We start from the raw sequence: 26,673 nt of genomic DNA on the forward strand, positions 1-26,673 counted from the left end.
TTGGTTACAGGAATAGCTTTTACTACATTTAAAGAGAAATAATACATATTTTTGCAGTATTAGCATGTAATAAAAACAAACAAATCAGCAGCTAACATTAACCAATCCAATCAACTATTTTAGATTTCTTTCCACAATCAGATTTATAAAGAGGTGACAAATGTTTAAATGACACTGCGAGGTTCTAGAGGACTAGTTATCTCCAGCGGGACTCTTTCGGATGCTTTCGATATCGGAAACGGGCTCAGGCAAGGAGATCCGATGTCGCCCCTCCTGTTTAACTGTCTGCTGCACAAGGTAAGCAAGACTCTTGAGATGGACCTCAATGGCACGCTGATTGATCGCACCTCTCAGATCATGGCGTATGCGGATGATGTGGTGATCATTGGTAGATCCCTGGCAGCCGTAAAAAGTATCTTCGTCACGCTGGAGCGAGAAGCCAAGCGCGTCGGGCTCCGCGTTAATGAGGGAAAGACGAAAGTGCTGGTGGCTAGGAGGAAGCCTCAGGTGCATCCCGCGACGTTTTACGTCTTTGGGGATTACGAGTTCGAGGTTGTCTCCAACTTCCCCTACCTGGGCTCTATCATTTCGGACATAGCCGACGAAAAAGAAGAAGTCAGAAGAAGGATAGCAGCGGGAAACAGAGCGTACTACGGTCTATATAAAATAATGAGGAGCAGCCTGGTCAACCGAGGAACAAAGATCCAGATGTATAAGACCTTGATAAGGCCTGTCGTGACCTACGCAAGCGAAACATGGACACTGAATAAGGCAGCTTGTGAGAGGATTGACAGGTTCGAGAGGCGAGTCCTAAGACGGATCTTTGGGCCGAAAAGGGAAAACCAGAGCTGGAAAAGAAGGCCAAATCAAGAGGTGTACGCCCTGTATGGGGAGCCAAGCATCACCGCGTTTGTGAAGGCCCAGCGGCTGAAATGGTATGGGCATGTATGCCGGATGTCCGAGGAAAGGATAGCATCAAAGGTGCTAAAAGGAAAGTGGCACGGCTCTCGCCCCCGGGGACGTCCGAAGACCAGGTGGGTGGACAATGTGAGAACGGATATGAGAAAGATAGGTTTGAGGGCCCACCTGGTGAATGATAGGGTTGAGTGGTCTACCCGCATAGAGCAGGCCATGGACCGTCTCGGTCTGTAGTGCCCATAGAAGAAGAAGAAGAAGAAGACAAATGTTTAGGATGTCGGATTTATTTTGCCTATTTAAAAGAGAGATTACTTGCTCTTCCATGTTATCACAAACAGGGATTGGGTAATTCTGCCTACAGGTGGCATATTTGGGACATTGAGTAAGAAAATGCATGAAATCATCCACAAGGCCGCATTCTTCGCACTGCCCATCCCATCTGACTACCAAGTTACCCCCTGCCACTGAGTATTTACCCACGTGCTTTCCCGTCAGTCTCAATTGTGCAAACAATCGGACAAACCCGAAAGTTACTTTATCACTGAGCAAGTAAGGCTGCGGACCCTCTATGAGATTAAGCTTTTTATAGAAATTAGAAAATGAGGAATTTGCCAACAATTCAAGATCCCCGGCTCGTAAATATGTTGCTGCGACTCGGCGGACCGCATGACAATCAACATCCAGGAAAGACTCCAACCTAGCTATATCAAGCAAATTCGAACAATCCGTTATCCTACATAGTTCCACGACTTGAGACACTCAATTATATTTTTTATCAACATTCCCCACCAAATGGACCTCCAAGAGCTTTTTAAAGCATATTTTGGGAAGTCTGCTATCTTCCATCAACGCTATGTGCCTCAGCCATCTCACAACACTTTTTAATGCTATTAATCCATGATATAGAAATAATACCTACTTCCGTCCTAATAGCCACAGCGGAGGATGAACGCACCAGGCTCAATAATCTTTTAAAAAAAGAGATCTGAACTTTATCAAGCTGATCCAGATAACGCAGACCCCAAATGGAAATACTATACATAAGAATACTTTTTACAATCCGTTAAATTAATTGAATCAAACTCTTGCAGTAAGATTCTATTTGTTATGTGGAAGAAATTTTTTATAATAATCGTAATATGTGATTTTGAGAAGCAATAATTTTGTTTGCCCAAGATTATTGTGCAACGAAATAACTATAATCAAAAGAAAGAAAGAAAAAGAATTGGTTAAAAAAATATATATATTCACATAAAAGAAAGGATTATACAGGAAGAATTTTCCACATAGTAAAGGATGATATGAAGGCAAACACTGCACGGTATTTCTGCAATAGGATATAGATTGGAACATGTATTATATTTCTGCTTTGGATTATACTCTCAAGCAGAGTGAGATGTATATGTTAATAATATATTTGTATTCCATTTTTTCATAACAAAGGATTTGTAAAGTTATTAGTAAGTCTCTTCTTTTTTTTTTTTATTACATTGTATAGATATTGGCTGTTTAACCTGAGCGGTTTTAGGTCAGCTCTCCTGTATAATATAGAAATGGTGCTTCATTTTATCCAGATAAAATCTAATTGTCATCACCATCATTTCCGCTCTTTGGGGAAAAAAAAAACAAATATTACTGTAAAAACAATCTCAATGAAAATTGTACCCGGTTCTTGTTTATATGGTTAGCTGCAACTTTACTGCAATGCAAGCACGCCCACTTGTAAACGATAGTTTTTTCGCCTGATCCTGAAAGTGATTGGAACTTTCTCATTATTAAATTTAACCAGTTAGTTTGAAAAAGTAATATGTTGACATGAGAACTGCGTAGTATATGAGGTTAAGAGATATCGTTCGATCTCCGACTTATTCAATTTTTTTGAGACAGTGATTTGTGAAATGTGCAAAGGCGAGTGTTGTTAGGACAAAGGATAAGAATCCTTCTGTTGATCATTCCGGCTGTCATTTGCCTAATTTCCGGTAGGTTTTATTGATTTTTCTAAATAATAACTCTCTCTCCATTGATGTTTTCATTAGATACCATTCGCCAGTGTGCTGTCGTCCAACACACAGAAACTTGGATACACAGTTGGGGGAACTCAGACTTGTCTAAACACTTCCAGAACGTTTTCCATTATAAATTAAGATAAATTTTCCATTACAAGTCACGAATAAATCCGAAAATGAGTCGTATTTGTTGAGCAAATGTGGTGAAGAACCATTCTCCTGACGAGAAAACTTTAGCCAATCTTTCATATCATTAATTAATTTATCTCAATATCTCAATCTAATTAATTTATTTTTTCCCCAATGCACTTAAAATCTTCCTTAACAGCCGTATAGCTAACATCCAGTTACTTTGCTGCCGTCCAGCCGATCAAGTAGGTCAGCTTCCACGATGGTCTTTGGCTAACTTCTAGGACAGGGTTCGGCAACCTATTTCAAGTAGAGAGCCATTTTTCCTTAAATAATTTTAATAAATCTTACCAAGAGCCGCAAGGATGATAGTGTTAACAAATTCTGTAGATCATTTGTATTCACAATTTATTATTTTATGATATTCAATAACATATAAATGTTTTATACATTTATTTTCACATATTGCAAAGTAAATAAACAAATAAATAATCACTAGTGTTTGAATGAAAGTATTATATAATTACGTACTTTATTTTAATATAATTCTATTCAATTTCAAACCTATCACATTTAAAAATCTTCTTAAACAAATATCTTTACTTTTATAAATGAAATTTTCATTCGTTTCAATAAAATTAAAATACACAATATATTTTGGACAGGCTGAAGAGCCACAAAATTTGGATAAAAGGGCCGCATGCAGCTTGCAAGCCGCGTGTTGCCGACCCCTGTTATAGGACAAAACTTGCAGACCGATATTTCTTGATTTCGCTGCACAGAGCTATTTCTAATACTCTTGATCTCCGAAAGAGCATAATTTTTTCGAAACTTATTGTCCTTCTTTGACACCTAAAGAAAAACATTCAAAATTTCTTAGTACAAAACAAAAAACAAAAATGAGAAAACAGTTAAACTTTTAAACTTTTCTTCCAAACTAATACTTAAGGATTAATCGCACAATGATTACTTATAAAATAACTGAACAGGAATTAAACACGATGAACAATTAATTAAAGAAATCAGAACTAGAAATATAGAATACGATCTGTAGCACTCAGGTAGATGAGTTACTAGACTATCTGATTGCTGAGCACATGCGACTAAGAGTAATAGAGATGTAAGTGGTAGAAATACAGAAGTGATAGGTTTTAGTAGAAGTAGTCGCCTCTGGCGTGATTTGCCTTATGTGAAGTGTCCCCAACCTGTTGAAAGGATACGCACTTATTTTGCTCTACGTTTTTTCCTCTTTTTATCCATTGTCCTTTCTCTTCTGGTGTTGCTACACAAAAACTGTGATGTTCGTCCTAGAATTATCGTCATTGTATTCCTTTCTTATAATAACCTGGCATTATGTTGATAATTTGTTTGGAGTAAGTAAGGTCCACAACACGCTCGGAAGAATTGCCTACATATTTAGGCAGTGTTGTTGAGGAATGCCGTAAGTTGAACTAAGCATGTGATGCTATAAAAAGTAATTCTTACTCAGAAAGTAATTCCCAAATAATGCTCAGAGTTCACTTCGAAATGTTTTGAAAAATAGGACTACCCATAACCCCTTCTCGTTGTATTTCCTTGAACTTGAACATTAGGGTTCTACTGCCTTTAGCTTTCTTGTGTCTGGCCATCATCTTTATGAACCAAGAATTTCTTTTTTTTAATAATATATAATTTATTAAGTTATCTACAATCTGTATACACATATATACAATAAGTAAATCAGGAAGTACTAAGATTAATTGGAACGTGAAGAGCAGGAGGAGAGAAACTACACCAGTGGTAGCACTCTCTACGGGATGTAATGATCTTTAAGTCTTCAGAGCTCAAGGAAGTCACGGGGCCGCTGGCGATTCAGTCTGCGAGGAGGATTGTCAGAGGAGGCGAGAGACAGTACAAGAGGATTGAAGCAAGTGGAGAGAGCAGTATGGAATTTTTGATATTTAGTCTTGGCGAGTTGGTGTACGAAGGGGATGTTGAGGTCGTTGTGAAGAGTGAGGTTAGTCACCGTAGAAAGGAGCGTCAGCTATCTGTCGAAGTAGTTTTGATTGAAATGTCTGTACAGTCCGTATGTTTGTAGGTTTGGCTGAATCCCACATCTCTAGTCCGTAAGTCCACATAGGTTTGAGGATAATGTTGTATATTAAGCGTTTGAGTTCAATGGGTAATTTGGAGCGTCGTCCAAGTAGTCTGTAAAGCAGTTTAGCACGATTCGTCATTGCTTGCCTTTAAGCCTAGTATGTGGCTTCCACGTGAATCGTTTGTCTATGTAGAGCCCAAGGTAGCGCACCAGATCTGTACAAGGAAGAGGATTGCTGTTGAAGAGTACAGGTGGACAGGAGCCCCGCCGGAGAGTAAACGGCATTTCTGTGGGTTCATTTTAATCATCCACTTCTTTGCCCAGGATCTTATTGAGTAGTATGTTATAGTGTCAGTTTTAATTCTTGGTCAAGTCAGTTAAGATTTCAGCTTGTAGTATGTATTAAATATTTTATCACTGTTATTTTTTTTTGAAAAATCAGAAAGTTTTGATAATTAGTTTGGAAAATTTAATTCTCTGTGATAATTCCGCTGGTAGTACACTGTATACTGTTCACTTGTAGTATGTAGCATACTGTAATGTATAAATATGGGTATAACGCTTGAGAAACTTTAAGGCAACAAATTAAACATTTTCACCTGGTGTATAAACATATAAAACAAAAGTTTAGGCAACAGTGTGTCTGTATTTCTTTTCAGAATTCTATTTTATTTCACGTTCTATTTTTAATAAATCATTTGTGATAATATCATTTGTCACCTTTAAATATCTTACAGTGTAAGCAAAACTTATCGTAATTTTCTATTCAAATTCTACGATTTATAAAAAGATCTTTAAAAAGCAATCCGTTAGGTCGTTGAACATTTCAGAAGTGCGCCACAAAGCCAAAATAACTATAAACTAGCTTATTTAGAACTATATAAATTTCCTTTCAAATATTTTGACAGCAGAAATTTTTTTGATGTTACTAATATAATATATAAAATCTCTAGTTGTTCACTCTTCTGTCAACGCTAACATCGTGAGGATTATTTTTAAGAATAAAACCAGATAACTTGGTGTTGGATGATGAAGAATATGTACAGTTCTCTCAATCATGAAGTAAACATTTTTTAGACATTCCCTGATAAAATTTAGAATTTTATCAAATATCTTAAAAACGGAAGCTTCTAGTTAAATTTTTTCGCTTCTCGATATGAATGAAATTCAATTATCCTAATAATTATTCTTACTTAACCTGATGAACACCACAGATTTTTTAGAAACATCCGGCTTTATTTTGCTGCTATCTTTATGGTAATTATTGTTATGCTTAGAAACATTGCTATGCATGTGGTTTGCAAATCGCATCCATTCGCTATGATTTTCCTATTATTGATTGGTATCTGACCAACCACCATCATCTTAAATGTACAGAGGTGCAAAACGTCGGCATTTTGTTAACTTTAGAATAGGTTTAATTAATATCATTAATGTGAGAAGTACATGTAGGGGCAATTTTCAAAAATTGTAATAATCTTGAAATGGATTGCAACCAGCGATTAGAATACATTCTAATTTTTTCTATATAATAAGAACATGTAAGAAGAATGCCTGTCTGGATTCATGAAAGTACGCCACTGTCTGGCACAGATTCTAGCGTTTGATCGCTTAAATGCAAGCAGTAGGTATATATCGTATACTACTGCAACGGAAAGGATTAGATTACTAGGGTATAGTGAAAACTACTTGTAATTGCAGCAAATTAACAAAGTAAATGTTCTGGAAGTATCAAGTGCCCCTTATCTTGGTAAGTTAAATGTAAATTAACTTTGTGGTAATTGATTGTGCAGAATAACATTTTTAATTTATAGTTAGCATTGTTCTAAAAGTTTCCGTAAACCAAGAATATACTTAGACATAGGGTATAAAGTCAGTTTGCAACAAGAATTTTAGTTTTACAAACCTTATTAGCAATAATATTTAGAAGTAATAAAAGATTACCTTTTATTCTGTGAACTATATGGCTGATAATAAAGTCTATCAGATAAAACAATAAGTCTAAACCTCGGTATGAACGTGGTTGGATTTCGAAGTTAGTGAGTAACTCCCCTTTACAATAAGAGTACGTCTAAAGCTTTTATATCTGCTCAGTTTTTCTACTTTATATAATGTGCAACTCACTTTTATCCATACTAGTAAAAATATTGTACATTTTCCCGTCCGCTTCTTCTGATAATTCATATTTATTTTTATAATTTCTTTGGTTTTCATTTATTTCGATCAATGTTTCGTGTATAATTAATTGATTTTTTTTTTTTTGCCTCGTCGACTTTTGCCATCGATTGTTACAAAAATGTGTTCAATTTCAAAAGATCATTTACCGCATAGATTCGAGGACTTGATCGCTTAAATAAAGAAGGCAAATTTACTCTCTCCCACTTTCAGTACAATTATTTTATTTTTGTTTTTAGTTACCAATATAAAATACAACCCCTTAGATGGTCATTGACCATGAGTAAGTCTTGTTGAATTACGTTTGAATTAAGTATATACTTAATAAACTTTCAATATTGAAAAACAAATGTAATAAAAATGTAAATAAAGACTTATTATTATAATATTATTACTATTATTATTATTATTATTCGGCGACTTCTGATGTCGGTAACGAACGCTATACTTCTTTATGGGTGTGAAGTTTGGGCCGGCGCTCTTAAAAAGGAAAATTACCGAAAGCAGATGGCTTCGGTACAAAAAAGAGGAGCGTTCAGGATCGCTTCTTCCTATAGAACGGTCTCGGAGCCTGCGGCCCTGGTGGTGGCTGGAGTGATCCCCATCGATTTGATGGCTCAAGAACGAAAGATAGCTTTCGATCTAAGGGAAGTCCTCGGAAGATCGGAGGCGAAGGTAGTGGCCAGGGATCACTCAATTCATGAGAGGTGGCGGACGGACACCCGGGGCAGATGGACTGCACGGCTCATTGGCGATCCTTCTGAGTGGACCGGAAGAAAGCATGGCGAGGTCGACTACTACCTCACCCAGTTTCTTACAGGGCACGGGTGTTTCACCTCGTACCTGTGTAGAATGGGGAAAGTTGGAGACCCGTCATGCGTCTTCGGAGACTCTGACCTTGATGACGCCCATCATACATTCTTTTTGTGCGATAGATGGGTGCCGGAGAGGGAGAGCTTGGAGCAAGAGATCGGGAGAATCACACCCGAGAACATAGTAGCGATTATGCTCTCTCACAGAGACTGCTGTGATCGGATGACGACCTTTCTGAAGGCAGTCTTGATAAGAAAGAAGCAGGAGCTGGATTTCCGTCTACTCCGGTCGTTCCAGAGAGGTATATAAAGGCTGGTGGGAGCTCGTATGAGCTATTGTGAGGCACCACCTTGAGGTAATGCGTAAGTGGTTCCAAGTTGGGTTTCTGTGCCTCTAGGGGAGGCGGGTCTTTTAGTGAGTGAGGGTCCCACATACCGAGGGCATTTCCCCACGATGATGCATAATGCATTTTTCCCCCTCTATAAAAAAAAAAATATATTATTATTATTATTTACTCTCTCACAAATACTTAGTGAACCTTGAAGTGGTAGATTTGTCTCCAGATATTTAGAACTCCTCTTTTTTGGACCAAAGCCGTCAACATCTTATATCTTATCTTCTTTATAGAGCAGTCTAGATTTTGCAACTGCACATCAGCAGTTGCTATCGAGCCTCCATCGTTAGTATAATAATTACATATGTACCAATGTGATATTCTTTAAGACTAATCTAGAACTAAATTACACTTAAAAAATAAATAAATAAATAATATTGTAATAAAATGAAAATGTCAACACTTTATATCCACTTAAAACAAATAAGAAATAAACGTTACAAACATTGCAATCTTACACCATCAGAATTTTAAGCGGAGCGTGCTGGCAGAGTTGGCTAAGGACTCCACTAGTGCAATTTCAGTTTTTACTGCAGTCAAGGTCTTCAAAAATGTCGCAAGATTTTCTTGTTTGAAGGAAATTGGATTTAGAAAATTTTTAACCAACAAGAAAATGTGAACACTGAATATCGCAAAATTGTCTGACTTTTCTTCTATAAATAGATGTTTACAGATTAAAAGCAGTGTGTTTGAAAGATTAGTACTTATCCAAAGTATTTAAAAAATAAAAAAAGCGAAAGGAAATTGAAAAACAATTTTAAAAAACTAACAGAATTCCGATTGAAATCTTTCAGCTAAATAAAAAGAGATTTTAAAAACCAGTAGGCTGTCATGAACAGATAATTAGAAGTGGGGATTAGATAACCAATAATCCAATTAGTCCCAACAAAAATAAATGTTTAAAAAAAACAGCAATCGCCTTAATGATTCCACATGTTTTTCGTAATACCTGGAATCATGTATTTTCATCAGGGAATCAAGAGATAACTCAAACGTCAATCAGTTTAACAGCAACCTCAAATCAGCTTGTTATTGATTGTCTCATATGGTTTATTAGGTATGCAAATGTTGGTTTAATTATCAAACACTCAATATGCTCAATGAAATCTGTCATATTTGGAAATTATGCATGACTGCACCTTGCAATCGATTCTATTTGCCTTTTGAGTTTCACATTGAAAATATCCTTTGTATTTCCAAGTTTACAGGTCAACCAACAAAGTCCAACAGCATGGAACTAGTCTCTAGCTAAAATTAGTGTTAAAGTCGATTTGATTTTTTGACTTCTTTTTCTTTCGTTCATTAACGGGATTTAATGATGCAATGTGACTTACAAAATCTAGTGTTTCCTGGCTGGTGTCAGGCGAAACTAAGCAACACCATTCTTTTTTTTCTGAGAACTGTGGTGGGCTTTCGCCTGACATTGTCAGAATCTGAAAGGGTTATAAGAAGGATATATCATCCTCCAGCACTTGGGGACTTTCCAGGTTTCTAAATCTACTGGTAATGGCTTCGCAGTAAATCGGACGGTATATTGTTAACATACAATATACCAAGAAAAACTAGAAATGCCCTAATATCTCAGACATATTTTCTTCAGGCGCTTTCGGAGTTTACAATCCTCCGTGAGAAAAGTCGTTAGCTTATAAGACCTTGTAACTGCTCAGGCTGTGCCAGGAGAACTTGCGACTTGTCACCAATTTTTTTTATTTATTTATAGATTTATATTTTGTTTTTAATACAAGGCGCGTTAACATCTGAGGTCCATTGGCGCCTGGACCTTTTACAGTTTACCGGACAATATTTTCTCTTGATAGACGACACTGTAGTTGTCACCAGTCAGTGAGATGTAAAAACCTTCTAGCAAGAAATATCTTAAGCACCAGTAGCTGGATTCTCCAGTTGGCCCATCAATTTAATAAACTTCTTTATGCAATTTAATTAAATGTTTCAAAATAAAAAGCCTTAATTTTTCTATACGAGGTGTGACTATTAAATAACGAGACTATTGCTATAAAACATTTTATTTTAATTTTATACATATTTAGTTATTATCACCTTCAATATACACCCCTCCCCTAACCCTACAACGCTCCATGCGAATTTACCATTGTTCGAAACACTGCTGGAGGTCTTTTTCCGTGAGCTCCTGCATGACGCGTGCCGCTTTTTCTTTCACAGCTTCAACGGACTGATATCGTGTTCCTTTTAATGCAGATTTGACTTAGGGGGATCAGATAAAAGTCACATGGGACCAGGTCACAGGCGAATAAGGCGGATGGCTTAAAACTGGGATGTTGTACTTGGCTAGAAACGTCTTGATAGACAATGCAGTGTGAGCCGGCGCGTTGTCTTGGTTTGAGAACCCGTGACTTGTTCTTCCACAAATCGGATCGTTTTTTTCCTTACTCTTTCACAGAGTTAAGCAAGCACCTCACGGTAGTAATGTTGATTAATAATAATCGATATTTTCATCCGTTTTGGACGTGGAAGGGCGACCCAGGCGGTCATCATCTCCGACGTCTTCTCGGTCATCTTGGAAACGCTTGAACCACTCAAACACTCGCGCACGTAATTAACATTCATCGCCATAAACTTCTTTTAATAAAAGATAAGTTTCAGTAGCGGTTTTACCAAGTTTCATGTGAAATTTCACGACAATTCTTTGCTCTACTACAGGTGTAGTATCATGTTTTCGGCTAAACGAAACTAACACCTCTTACACAAACGACGGTTCCGGTCAGACAGATTTCTCTACAAACACTGTGAGACGCTGCAATCGAAAGAGAAGGCTTTACGCTGCACAGCTGTCGGTCGTTAGGATTTGGCGCATGCATAGTTCTTCTATAGTAGCATCAGTCTCGTTATTTAATAGCCACTTCAAATGTTTGTATGCGAGCATATGAAAGTGGGCGAACCCAGTTTAGGTTTTAAGTAGATTATTCCTATTTCGATTTGTTCTCTGAATATCCGACCTTTTGATCCCACTATTGATGAAGGCAAACTTTGTAGAACATCCCGTGCAAGCTACAATGGCGATGACAAACATTTCTGAATACTAAAACATAATTAGTTTTTTTTTTTTTATTAAAGAAACGATGTTTTGTTAAAAAATAAAAGATAAATTCACGGTCAGTTTAGTCGACATTGTCAGATGCAGCCGTAGTTTTCTATTCCAATACTTTTTTTCTGTTCAATTCAACCCGTCAATAGCTTAGTTGCAGAGACCAGTAAAAAGAATGGTATTCAATAACTGCGAACCGTAGGGCTGATAAAAGAGTGAGTAATAAATATCTGATCATTTGGTCCTGGCGCTAGAGGAGAACTGTGCTAGGTTAGAATTATCTCCTGGAAATGAAAGGCATTTTATTTAATTTTTAAAGTTTGTTTCTTGTTTGAAAAAAAAGCATTTATATTCTTAAACCAGAGTAAGATGCGTTCATTATTTTTTTCGAACATTGAAATTTTGTTTACACAGCACTTTTGTTTTAAATTTGATGGTGCATTCAGCAACTTTAGTTTGGGTTTCTTGAATAAGAATAAATTGCACTACAGTTCAGATGAATTTCAAAACTGAATACTAAACAAGAACAACAACAATTTCTGAAAATGCCGTTTTTGCTCATTTTCGGCAACTTTTTTCTCGAAATCTATTAAATCTGGGTGGTTGCAAAAAAATTACAGTTATAAAGGAGGGTTTGCCCTATATTTTAAAGAAAATTTGGGAATTTTATCTTTTATAGAAAAAGAGAAAAAAATTGTCAAAGTTGGGTGTTTTTCAACGTTACGCTTTTTCGTGCAGTTTTTGACGATCAACCCTTATACAACTGTCCTACCGGACAGTTTTAATACATCTCAGATTGTCCGAAATTCGTAGATCGCCGTCTTAAAGAAATAAAATTGGCTAAGAAATAATGAAGGAAGAAATTCTTGATAAACATAATTTAGCTGTAAGACAATTATATTGCTATATATTCATCTTTACGCTCCAAAGACATGTTTAATCTTCTTAAGAACAATTAAATAGTCGACAGAACCGTGTTCATGTTCATACTTCTTTGTAATAGTGGAAATAGTGTGCGAGTCACGTTCGTCATGATGGGTTATAAAATTAATTTTGAACCGAAAACTTACTGCTTCTTTAGATCGGTGACACTAAGCGTTATTACTCTGTTTCTTCATAACATCTCAATATAATGGCAGTCCAGATGTTGTTACCGCCTTAGACTTCCACTTCCATCTGCTTGAGTTATATTTTCTTTAATATTACAAGTTCTACATGCAATAAATGGTACGCTATTTTTAACTTGTTCAACAACTGGACTAAATTGTAACCAGAGCTTGCTAAAAGTTAGCGTCGTTTTGGTTATCCTCTTTGGCTTGACGATATTCAGTGTAGGATCTCCTTCTCCTTCCTATAGTAGTTCTTTTCAGGATTCACTGCTGCAACTCTGATCCACAACGCTAGCATGATTATAGGCAAGCCCAAACTGGCATGCCAAACTTCCGCAGATGGTGGGCTACACCAAAGTCCTACACCGGGAGCCACTGGCAACGGAACCCACGGGTGTGGAATAGCTTAAGGCTGGATAAGGAAAGAAATACGAGTATGTAAATAGGGAATTGGTAGGAGAGAAACACCGACCCGATAAAGTCGTTACTCCTAAGCGCTAACCTTGCGGTCCACACTATAAAATAATAGGGGTTTGGCTTGTCGCCTTAACACTGGAATAGCCAAACGCTTTGAAGCAGTGCCCCAGCATCCTTTTGGAACTTGTCTCTGCCTTAGAAGGGGCATAAAGTTCACATTCGAGACAATCTCAACCCAAGGAAATATAGGTAGTGCCCTTGTAAAGTCAAATATGACCTGATTTTTTGAGGTACCATTAGATTTAAGTAAGGCTCACTCTTGCCCCTTATGCCATTCGAACTCATGTTAGAAAGTGTATTACAAGGAGTTTACCAATTTTCATAAAGTTTTTCTTAATTAATTTTCTTCAAAACGATTTTTTTGCGAAGAAAATGTTTTCATACAAGAAAAAGGCTTCATTTCCATGTATTTTTATTTTGAAAAAATTTAAATTCATCTTTTAACTAACCCTTTTTTCATTTTATTTTCCAGAATGATGTTGCTGTTAATTGCTGTTCTAACATTATCACTGGAAAGTGTGAGATGTTTCTGTCCAAAGATGTGCGAATGCGGACTGGATACTTTGGGCCGTAAAGTTGTATCATGCGGTAAAGGTGGGATGACAGGTGTTATCCCAGTCAAAGAGATGGATCCAGGCATCGAGGTAATTCCATTAGTGGTGGTTACTTTGTTTTGTAAACGTGAATTATATATTTTTTGCTTTGTTTTTCCTTCTTGTATATCTTTTGACATAATCTAGTGAACAACTCAAGTCAATAATAAGGAAGCTAAGAAAGAATTAGGTGGACGTTTACCCCTCAATTGTGAACTCTTAGATATAGTTTCTGGGCGTGTTTGCAAGTTATATTTGGTAGGACAACTGGGTGAACAAGAGTTCAGTTTGGAGATTTCCTGCTTAGTCAATATCAAACAATTAGTAATGTAATTTTTTTATGTCTACAAGCCTTTTATCATCATTATTGTTTTTCATTTATTCATTTTTAAGTTCAATTCTCAACCAGTAATGTTTGATGCTTATTAAAAATTATTCAATAAGTTGTATATTTCAACTCTTCATTATTGATTTTTTTAAAATAAAAATGAATTGAGACAATCATTTACATTTAAACTTAAACAACAAATGGATTTATTGTGTAGGGATTTTAAAAGTATTTCTATCTTAATGCATCGCTATAATGTCAGCGAAGTTTGCGTAATTTTAATAGCTGCTTGGTGATTTCATTCAAATGACGCATAGATAACAGATAACATTATGGAATTCAGAAACATTTTATCAACATGGAGTATTTTTATTCTGATTTTACGATTGCCCAATAGCAAAAATGCGTACCAAGTTACAAAAATTGTGTATTGACGCTTGGGTTCATAAACAATGAATGATGGAAATCATATATTCAAAAACAGAACATTAAATAAATAATTATAGGAAGATCTTTAAATAAAATCGTGCATAATGATATTAATCAGACATTTACGAAATATTAACACGATATCATCACTAAAGATATAAAGAAATATTGGCATAATCTCTTCACAAACTGAACTTATGATTTACCCAATTTAGATTAGAATTTCACAGTATTCGAGTGGTATTTTCAAATAACTGCAGTCAATAAGTAAAGGAACTGCTTTGGACAAAAGTAATACATATTTTTTGCCCACTTTTACGCTCAGATTTAGTGGTGTAGTTACTTTGTCATAAGATTTGCTTTTGTATAGTCATGGAATTCTGAATCATAGCACTACTCCATTTCAAATTTGACCTGTCGCAAGCATCCACCTTAAGTTTTAATCACAGATTGTTAGAGAGAGAAAGAGAGAAAACTAGCTATTCTTCGTTTGTGCCTTTGTACTGATGCACATCTTTGCATGACGAAACTTTCTGTCTGAACGATCTTGGGATCTTGCCAAAACGCAAAGGGAGTGAGATGTTAAATAAATGATTTAATACATTTAGTACAGTGCTTTCAAAAAACTTTAGCTATAGTGAGTGGGCTGTACACTGATTCATCTGCAGTGGGCCAAGAATCGCAGATATTACTTTAATCAACTGATTTATGCACTGAAATAATTAAGCTATATTTTTAGAAGGTGTGGAAAAATACAGTTTAAAACGTTTTATTGAAGTTAAAGAATGGTAGAGGTTATTGCCAACTTCAAAGGAAGAATTCTTCTGAAGCCGAGTCCTTTGTTGTTTCTAGTGATGACACCTTCAAAGAAGATAATTGTTTTAAAGCGTTTCAGGAGTTTATTCATTTAATGGCCGAATGAGGTAACAGCCATGAGATAACTAAAATTTATGTTTTTTTTTTTGTGAGTACAGCACCTTTGTTGTCTAGCAGAATAGGTGTTTTGTATAAGTCACTCCGGTTATCCGGGTAATTTGTGGCGAGAGAAACAAGCGACATTTTGCAATCTGACTTCGTAACAAGCCTGAGGAACACAATGAGCAAACTGCGATCGTTTCCCAGCATCTGACACCTGTACGAAAGACTTTTGTGCATCTGTTGCATCGCTGACACATTTCCATGCAAGCCAAAGCGCAGTGTACACAGCACTGACGTGAAGAAAGCCTCTTTTCAGAGCACTACCAGTCATACAAGACAGTGACGATTTAAAGAAAAAGAAAAAAAATAACAACCGCCTTCATTGACCGAATTAAGCCGACGTGTGGAGTTCAGCCCGCCAAGACGTAGCAGCAGGGAGCCGCAATATCAGAGCATTAGCCCTGTAGACATTACAAACTCACACCTAGACGCTCGGATATCTCCCTCATTGCATCACACAGACTGGCCAGACCATCTGCCCCCTGCGGCGCTTTAGCGTTGACGTAGCGGTCTTATTGGACCATATTGGTGAGGAGGCTGCAAGGATTGTTGCTATGAAACAATGTCTCCGCACACTATTTTGTAGAAAACCTCAAGCGACCAGACGAATACTTATACAGCTAAATATATTTATATTTTAGTATTAAATTTGCGCTGGCATTGATATAATATTGACTCACTAAGAAACTCAATACTGTTGTTCCATTGACCTAGTTTCCACGCTACTGATTAGAGAAATAAAATACGATAGCCATGATGATAATAATAATTATGATCTTTATTCAAACAAAACAAATAAGAAATACATTATTTAATTTAAATCAGGCATACCTCATTGATCCGTCTGAGGGAGTTGTCTTTTTGCATTATTGTTGCTTATTTACTCAATTTTTTCTCCAAAAAACAGTAATTATATTTATTACAATTCATGAATCAATAATCTAAACTGCCACACCTTCTCCTTGCACCTTGTACTGTTCACTGAATTTAAGCCTTAATATTTTGCTTCAATTTATTTACTCCATGAGATATCTTTATTTTCCTCCTAGTTACATCTTATTATACATTAAGATTACATCAATTACAAACATCCTGTACTTCCATGTACCAAAGAATTTGTTATATCATTACTCTTGCAAAAATGGTAGGATAAATGGATAACGGGTAGACTTACAACATCTTTTGCTGAAAATTCTGTGTACTTTAAATGTATAAATATTTGTTAAGGAAAGATTTGCTTTTGAATATTTATTGAAATCTGGCGTGTGTTTCGTTAAATTGAAACATTTTTTAATAATAAAAAGTTCATTGAGATTTTATTTTCGACACTGCTTATGGTAGCCTCAAATTCGTGCACTTTAGCAAGCACAATATAGAACGCGATACTGCGTTAAAAACAAAAAAGGGATTTAGGGCAAATTTAGAACGTTCTATTTCACCTTTAAGGAAATATTTTAAATTAGCTTCCGTGCTTATCGATTAACTGTATCGATTTTGAATTTAATTAATAACTAATATTGTTCAATTTGCGTATTCAAATAGATTTACGAAATTATGAATTAAGAACTTCTATCGCTCTATGTGATTGTCCATATGTGTTGTACTAACTTTCCATTGGTGATTGTGCTGAACAGAATATATTCAAAGCAATTGATAAAATTATAATCGATCTTATGACGGTCAATAGATAACCGTTAAAAAACAAAAAATCCTCATTTAATCATGATTAAAATTAAATTTTGTTTTAATTCAATTGGAATTTAATTAATTTTTGCCCATCTCTATCCTCCAGATTAATTAGATTAGAAAAACTATTATTTTAATTAATTGGTAATTTTTAATTTTATAAAATATAGTAACATGGTTTTTTTTGTAAGTTTTCCCTGCAATTAAAGTGTGTAATACAAATTATTTGGTTTAAGAAGGGAATCATGTTTGTAAATCTATAGAATATGTACTCGTATTTTTTATTTGAAATAGGATTTAGGATTAATTTCTGACATTAGTTATTCTCATTGCAATATAAATTCTCTTTTTAACTCTATTTAATGTAAGTAAAATTTGTTAATTGTTAACATTTTCAATATTTAATTATAAACATCAAACTATTGTATAGCCGAAGTATCTGGTAGAAACGCTAAGAAGTCTATGTCGTTACATGGATAATTAACGACCTCCATTGTGGTTTCTTTGCTTCCAAACTGCTTTCAGATTAATTGTAGTAGATAAATGAGCATCCTAATGAATTCCATATTCATTTATCTCAGACTTATTCACTAACTATAACGTTCTAATTTGTGTTGTTCAATGTTAGAAAGAAGGAATACAGTTCAATAGGTCACTCATATTATTAACACAATTTTAATCAAAAAGTTATAGATATAGACTGTAATGACTGTAATCATCTTCTTTTTTGTTGCAGGTGATGAGGATAGTTGCACCCAAAGAGAATGAGAACATCCTGACGATAGGTCCAATCTTTCAGAATTTTCAAAGTTTAGCAGAAGTACATATCAGTACGAGCAATCTACCTGCCATTGGTAAACATTCATTTTGGGGAGTTCCAACCATAAAATTATTGAATTTGACCGATAATAATATTTCGCAGGTAATTTATTACACATTTCTATTTATATAGTGTAATTTAAAGATAATAAAACGCTCAATTATCAGAAAGGTGCAGATAAAGTTTTTGTATTAGTTTTGAAATTGTTCATTTTAACAAATTACCACTCCCTTGCAACATTTTCCCCCAAAAACATTAATGATTCTTCCACCAAAACGGATCCTTGAGGCGACATTACTCTCACTAAATCTTTCTCCTGGCCATCTCCAGACTTGCTCACACCTATCTGGAGATTTTAGACAGACTGTTGTCTCGTCTATCATCTTCTCATCCGCACTTCTTTCCACTGTTGCAAAGCCTAGGCTAAATGAAATCGAGCAAAACTCAATCTTAATACTCTGAGCTCTGGCATGTAACGGACCTATGGCAGGTCGCCTTGATCATACTCCAGCTTCGCAAAGACATCAGTTTATAGTTCTGTAGGTTCCTTGACTTCTTGGGCCAAATTTTGACCTTGTACACCCGTCATATTCCTGTATTGTGGTACGTTTAATGTTAAAAAAATCGCTCGTCTATACAGCATCTTGTCTGAACTTGCCTTCTTCTTCTTCCATGTGAATATATCCTTCCAAACCGTTTGATGATCCAAGAATGCTGAAATAATTTGCATGGAAGACATTGACCACATATCGCAGACCTTGATCTTCATTTAGCAATGTCTCATTTAATTTCTCCTTGAATTTATTTTTTCCAAAATAAGTGTACACAATTCATTTAAAACGTACTGGAACGTTAGAGCTGATTACCGCCTTTACACAACTTAGAATAAGAAATGAAAACTAAACGATAATTTTTCCTTTTTTTTTTAATTTTTAGTTTTTTAATAAAACAGTTTTAATCGATTAGATTGCTCGATGTTAGGGCTATCAGTTATAGCTATTTTTACAATTTTAACGCTTCTTATGGTATGATTGTTGACTACATCGGAATAAACATAGGGTTGCGTTAATTTTGTCAGGCACTGCATTAAGATGGTTGAGCATCTACGGCTATAGTACTCAAATCTCTCCCTTTATTTCTGTGATTAAGGCGATCAGAGATGGTAAGAAGTAGCAGGGCTGTTTTTTTAGCTGGTTATCTAGTCTTTGATGTATGCTACCTAGTTGCGGGCCAACGTGTTAAGGATGGTGCGCTTTCAGGGGTAGTTCTTGAACACGACCTAGCTGGTGAGCTCTGGATCATTGAAGACGATAACAGTGGCTGTCAGATACGCCTGCTACAACCCAGTACACTTGGGCTGGAAAAGTGGTTTGCTTGTGTCTATCCCACTCTACTGTCAAGTAATTCTGTTTTCTTCCTGCCACTGTGAGGATTGTGACACGAGGAGAAAGACAAAATGCGCCTCACTCAAACTGGATAGTCTGGTCATTATTCATTTCTTGGAGAGGTAAAACTTATAATAGGAAACATCCTGGACCTAAGGAAAAGGGTTTCTTTTATTAGACTTACAAAGGTCGGCATACTCAGGTGTTTTTGTCCGCAGGGTCTAGGGATCAGTTTTGGAATTCTTAATAATAACTTAAAAATTAAAAAGTTAAAAGTTAAAATTTGGAATTACGTTACGAAGGTTCGAAGGTATGGAATGTTGTACAATGCAACTGGAGGCATATATTTTACCTTATTCCAAACATTCTGGTAAAATGGGTGATTGACATTAGAGGCCATTTCAAACAATCCAATTATATCCACAGAAAACTGTGGGTAAATTCACATTTTCCGATGAGTATCTGATTTTCTTTAACTTTTTACTGTAAATTTTTAAGTGGAACTTAAATAAGCAATGGTAAACTGAAAGAAAAAGTCAAGAAACAGCAGTTTGGGAGGCAGCTTAGTGAAAAATATAGAAAATATAATCGTAGCCTGTGGCCAGGCATTCCTTTAAAAGCCAGTAGATATTTGTCCTTTTTCCAACCCATGGAATGTTCAAAAATAGGCTTTCATCGGTTATAAGGTTTCTTGATTTTAAATAAAAAAGATTTTAGCTAATTAAAAACAAGATGAAAAAGGAATTTATAATAACCTCAAAAAATTAATTAATTAAAAAAAAGGAAAAATTAATTTTAAAAAAATCTGTCGGTCTACTTAGTTGAGATTTGGTGGAAACGGTAAAATAAATTCGGCCAACATTTTACCTGTTTGAAATTAAATTTAATCCCTTCTTTAATTCGCTCTAATTACAAATTTACATACTTTCCTGCGATAAGTTCTTCGCAGAACTTACAGCCTTTCTAAACTATTCTGACTAACTTAAACTTAACATATGTTATACCTATAGTAAACCACACTAAACTAACTAAGTTAAAACTAACACTTAAACAACTCTAAAACTAAGCAGCGCCAAGGCATTCCTTGTACAGATTAGTCTGGGCTTAATAAAGGATATTTGCTGTATAAGTGGTTTTTGTCCCCTCTTCCGTCAAAAACAGACAAAATTGTCTTTTCTACATAAAACATAAAATTAACATAAAAAAAATACATAAAAGCACTCCTTTGGAGCTCTTTTCTCTTTAGTAAAACTATCAACTTTGTTTTGTTCACCAGCTTTGCCAATAGGTTTTTACAATTTCACTGAATTGCTAACACTTGCTAATAAAGTATAATTTACTTAAAAAATAAATAAATAAATAATCTCACTCTGGAGATTTTTCTCTGAACGCACAGTAAAATTGCTTCAAATCCTGCTAAGCAGTAGAATACTAGGTGTGGCTATTAAATAACGAGAAAAAGGTGATTGTGGTAGTCTCACAAGAAAAAAAGTAGTATGCATTAATTTCTTGGTCTTAGCATTTAAAGTCCCAACTGGTAGGTCTAAATAAGGAAAGGATTGCATTGTATCTACCAGTTGGAAGCTTAGAAAGATGTTAATATAAATATAATTCAAATTCAATTGCAGAGATTTAAATTATCGTCCGGTTTAAACGTAGGATTTAGGTAGTTAGAGATATTTATTTCAGGTTGAATCGTCTATATCCGTAATGGAAATTCGTTTCCATGACAACTGTCTCCAGTCAGGAATTGGTATCAAAGTATTGGTTTTCGATTTTAATTTAACATACTGGAACAGGTCTTCGACATAGACATATAATATTATTATTTGCATATTCTCCTTTACTAAATCATATGCATCGTGAGTACAAATCGTGGCCTCATGGCTTCTCCATACCTTCCCTTTCGTGCTACGAAGAATCATTCCCAAACCTTGTCGTAAACAGTCCAGTGGACATTTCTATTTGTACTCCCAAGAAGTATCCTCATTATATTGGTTTATTATAGCTAAACAATTCTTTCTTCTTTCTTTTGAAACTCTTTCTTTTGTATTTTTATAAGTTAACCTATCCACATAATATTGATCCTAACTCATTAAGTGAATCTTTTCTATTAATTAAAATAAAACTATTAATGGGGCTCTATTTACCCTAGAATATCCTAGAAGTTAATACTCACTCACCCCCCAAACATAAATAAAAAAAGTGATTTGAATAAAATGTTTAAATTCTATTAGAACAGAATAAAATTGATTGCATTATTATCACCTCTCTAATATTTCAGCGTATTATTATTAATAATTTCAGTATAATTAAAAATGTATTTGGCATTAATAAATAATTACAAAATTAATAAATGATGATATAGTAAATAAGTTAATTTTCAATTTATTTTCAGGTATTGGAGTATAATTTTCGTGGATTAGCCAATCTTGTGTCATTACATTTGGATTATAATAGGATTGAATCAATGGGATCTGGAACATTTCATCACCTACCAGAACTTAGATCGTTGACATTATCACATAATCGTATTAGATATTTACCACCAAGACTGTTCTTGAAATTGGGCAAACTGACTGCTTTAGATCTCAGTTATAATTATTTGGAACATTTAGATCCGGAAGTATTCAAAGATATACAGGTAAAACATTGAGTTTTCATGCTTATTTATTAATTATTTAATTTGTCTGTACTGGTCCCTAGAAAAATGATGGAGTGTTTTACAATGATAAAATGAATCAATTCCAATTCTAATCCATAGTTTTATTATTATTATTATTTAACTTCAATCATCTTAATAGATGAAGTACGCCATCTGCTAATTAAGTTTTAATTCCGTAATTTGCTGGAGATATATTCAATTTAAGGAAATCAACAACTACGAAAGATTTTCCTTTCCCAAATCTATTTCTATCGTAGTTACAATTTTAAGATAGAAGTTACAGCTAGATGCAATCGCTCAGATAGAAAGAGAAATAAGTATTGAAAACATTGCCTTCACTGTTTCATCAACATTCAAAAGACAATATTTTATTTAAAAACGCGGAAGCTTTTTATTTATTAAAAATATTTTCCTATTTACAAATATACAGTATTTACGAGGGTCGTTTGAAAAGTCCGTGCAAAAATAAAAACTACTTAATTTTTTGGGGTAAACCTTTTTTATTTTTCAACATAGTCTCCTTTTAGGCTTATACACTTCGTCCAAAGCTGCTCTAGTTTGTTGATCCCTTCCGAATAATAGGATTTGTCCAAGTCTGAAAAATAGCCATTCGTTTCTGCAATCACCTCCTCGTTTGAATAAAATCTTTTTCCCGCCAGCCATTTCATATTGGGGAACAAATAGTAGTCCGAGGGAGCCAAGTCTGGAGAATAGGGGGATGTGAAACGAGTTGGAACCCTATTTCCATTAATTTTGCGACCACAACTGCTGAGGTGTGAGCTGGTGCGTTGTCGTGATGGAAAAGGACTTTTTTGTGGGCCAATCGTGGGCGTTTTTCTTGCAGCTCGGTTTTCAAACGGTCCAATAACGATGAATAATATGCACCTGTAATATTTTTACCCTTTTCCAGATAGTCGATGAGGATTATTCCTTGCGAATCCCAAAAGACAGTCGCCATAATCTTTCCGGCCGAAGGAACGGTCTTCGCCTTTTTTGGCGCAGATTCCCCCTTGGTAACCCATTGTTTAGATTGTTCTTTGGTCTCAGGAGTGTAGTGATGTATCCATGTTTCATCCACAGTGACGAAACGACGCTTAAAGTCCTGCGGATTCTTCTGGAACAGCTGCAAACCGTCCTTGCAACACTTCACACGATTTCGTTTTTGGTCAAGCGTGAGCAATCGCGGCACCCATCTTGCGGATAGCTTTGTCATGTCCTAATGTTGATGCAAAATATTATGTACCCGTTCATTCGAGATGCCCACAGCACTAGCAATCTCACGAACCTTCACTCTTCTGTCATCGATCAATATATCATGGATTTTATCAATGATTTCTGGAGTAGTAACCTCAACAGGGCGTCCAGAACGTTCAGCGTCACTTGTGCCCATATTTTGAAACCACTTATAAACTGTTCTAATCGAAGGTGCAGAGTCACCATAATGTTTATCAAGCTTCTCTTTAGTCTCCTGAGGTGTTTTGCCTTTCATAAAGTAGTGTTTAATCAACACACGAAATTCTTTTTCGTCCATTTTTTGAAAATCACTCGACTTCCTCGATTCAAACGAATGCCAAACACAAAGAAATAGACCGATCTGACTGAAACTTGGTGTGTATTCTTCCAAGAGATGCTACTAACTAAACATAACCTCGATACGCGCCAGTAGTGCTATCTCTCTGACTTTGCGCGGACTTTTCAAACGACCCTCGTACATAGAGTTTAGCTCCTTTTTCTACAAATTCTCTTCTTATACCTACTTTACATTTAAGTGATAAAAAATTTATTTTATGTATTATACATAAACGACTATTATTTTCTTTGTGGGCTAAATTTTGGAAGAAGAATATTAAAATTCATATTGTCCGTTCTTTAATGGATTCTGTATTTGAAAGAGACTAAAGAAAGTGGCCTGTAATGTTGTCTGAAATGAGAGAACCATGTCCGGAAGCCGGCAGTGCTTTAAATAAAGCTCCGGTCTCCAATGTCTGAATAATGCCGACTGAATACTCTTTCGTATTTGCTGGAATGTTGAACTGTATATTTTTTGTACATTTAGTTCGCTTCGTACAGAGCAAATCTAAGCTCTTATATATCAGAAGAAGGTTTCGGATAAAATGCTCCACAATTATTATTGCATTCATTCAAATTTTGGTCCACCTTCTTCATGTAAACTGCTGAATTCTTCAAAATGTTTCTCCATACTTTCCATTATATGTACGTAGAACCTTCTAATAAGAAGAATTGAAAATTAAATATTATCTTCCACTGAAAGTGTAGTAGTACTCTTCAGCGGTAGGATTTATCCAATAAACCAATAATTCAGGAAACCAATCTCCAGCAATATCATCTACTAGGAAAACATTTTCTTTTCCAATAAAATAGAGGTGTTACAGACATTGATTGATTTCTTTAGGAACTACCAAGTGTGCATGGAGTGAATGGTGAACATGCATGAGGTATGATTCTATTTATGGGCGTAGAGTGCGATTAGTTTATAGCTTTATAGATTTATGGATTTGTGTTCAAGCATATGCAGGATATACTCGTATATATGTTATTAATGTTTAAGTTTAGATCTTCAGAAATGTGATTAATATCGAGTATTCCGCCACATTAGGTCATTAAACTCCGCATGAATGTAGAGAGGCTCAATTTATTACGTATGTAGAAGGATTAGAGGTACAACACCGTGAATTGAAGTCAAGAAATATAATGTTTGCTAGATGTGCCACTTAAGTACAAGTATAAGTCAGTGCCAAATAAAACTGAAGCAATAAAATTAAAATAAAAAGAATGAACACAAAACATCTTCATACCGCTTTATTTTTAATTTTTATTCTTAATATCAAATAGGGAATTAGATTAAAGTGATTATTCTAAAAAATAAAACTAGATCATCTTAATATAGCAGATAATTTAATGGATTAAAAACAGGAAGATCCAATGACGTAAACATGAAATTTACTTAACGGCATCATTTTTCATACTTCTCATCATAATTAATTCCATATATCTATTTTCATTCAATTCGACGATAACATTTAAACATAGCGAATTAATGTCAACACAATAACCAATGCAAATTATCTTTTTTAATCCAGAAGGAAGAAAAAACAATGCCAATTTCATTAATTTTATTATATTTTGCCGAGCTTTCGACCTAGAGGTCGAGAAAACGAAAACCGATCATATTTACTTCATAAACAAACTGTTTATGATCTGTTAGGAAGTGATGTGTGGTTACACTAGGATATTACCTACCTAAGAAGGAACTTTGGCAATAAACGTTTTCTTCCTCCACAAAGTTCAGTTTCTCATTTTCTTGTATTTTATTGCTGCATTTTTCTTCAAGGACTTTAAATAAATCTTATTCTTCAGGTAATTCTTCAAAGAAAAACAATTAGACCTTTTTTTTGAAATCATGAAGGTTCGTTGGAGGCTAAGATTCAATATAATTCAATACAACCTTCTATCACCTATTTTTTTTCAAAGAAACATTTATGTCTTCGAGTCATGGGCCGAATACAAGCAACTTGAGGAAATATTTCGAACCTAAGCTTTTTTCAGCAATTTTTGAGGCAGTCTGAAGCGAAATATGTGTTCCTATAATATAAAACTTCGACAAAAATTTTTCTCTGTTGACATTACCAACTCGAAATGCACCACTGTTTCAGTTTCCTACTAATAAATGAAATCAAAATGATTTTTTGTTAAATCACCCTTGGGTTTAGCAAACCCACAGACCATCTCTGCGCTCAATTCCATTCACGCATATTTACACGGGAGAGAAGAGATTGTCTTAGTACCTAGCTCAATCGCAGAGATCGCAGAGGACTTGGATTGGAGCCCTGCTCTAAACTGCAATTAGTTGTTCTCTTTTTTGCAGTACTCTGCGCAACGATGGACAGTGTACTTGAGACTTGTCTGTCGCCATATACAGTAAACTGAAAAGACCCCGGGCAAAAAAGGATCTCAGATATTGGCGTGCCTAAAATTAAAAATAGAATTAAACAAGAATCTCAACAATATGCGCACAAACGCGTGACTTTTTTTCTTCAGAAAGACATCACAATTAGTATTCGAGAGAGCGCACAGTTTTGTAGCCGATAGGTCGCAGATGAATTCATTAATCAGGTGAACTTCCCAGTGTAAAGTTCACTTCTCTCAGTTAAGTGCGGTCAGAGAACTGGATCTTGCGATCTTTAATTTGATTATTTAAATACACAAACTTCCTTCTAATTTATACTTCCTTATTACTTTGCTCCACCGCACACTTCTGCCCTTCTGTTAGTGAAAACTAACCACCCCCGTTAGTCACACTTTGTTATTCCGACAATTTAAAGTTTGTTCATTTCCAAAATCTTCAATGGCTCTAACTCAGCATACAGCAATTTAGGCAGCACACTTATTCAAGCGTACACGAACCCAAGTATTCTATTTATAAAAACATACTTTTGTTGCTTGTATCAAAGGTTAATTTTAATTTCTTTTCTTTATTTAATCTAGCTTTTCATTTCCAATATTTCCTTACATATTTTTCCTGATATTTTTAATTTCAGGTGAAGTAATGAGATATATTTTTCACTTTTGAGGTATACTAGTGATATTAACTAGACTTTCAGTTATG

At 35.1% G+C, this 26,673-nt stretch overlaps 1 protein-coding gene across 1 annotated transcript in view; it reads left to right on the forward strand.

The window, feature by feature from the left end:
- The window catches only part of LOC141456485 (uncharacterized), a 638,647-nt gene that overhangs the window by 558,224 nt on the left and 53,750 nt on the right, over positions 1-26,673 (forward strand). The window contains exons 5-7 of the mRNA XM_074132515.1: positions 13,635-13,806; positions 17,913-18,098; positions 21,780-22,025. Coding sequence (XP_073988616.1) covers positions 13,636-13,806; positions 17,913-18,098; positions 21,780-22,025 — 603 coding nt within the window. The 5' untranslated portion in view covers position 13,635. The remainder of the gene's footprint in view (positions 1-13,634; positions 13,807-17,912; positions 18,099-21,779; positions 22,026-26,673) is intronic.

Source organism: Rhodnius prolixus, unplaced genomic scaffold (genome assembly GCF_049639745.1).
Source record: "Rhodnius prolixus isolate KJV_2025 unplaced genomic scaffold, Rpr scaffold_4, whole genome shotgun sequence".
Classification (NCBI taxonomy): Eukaryota; Metazoa; Arthropoda; class Insecta; order Hemiptera; family Reduviidae; genus Rhodnius; species Rhodnius prolixus.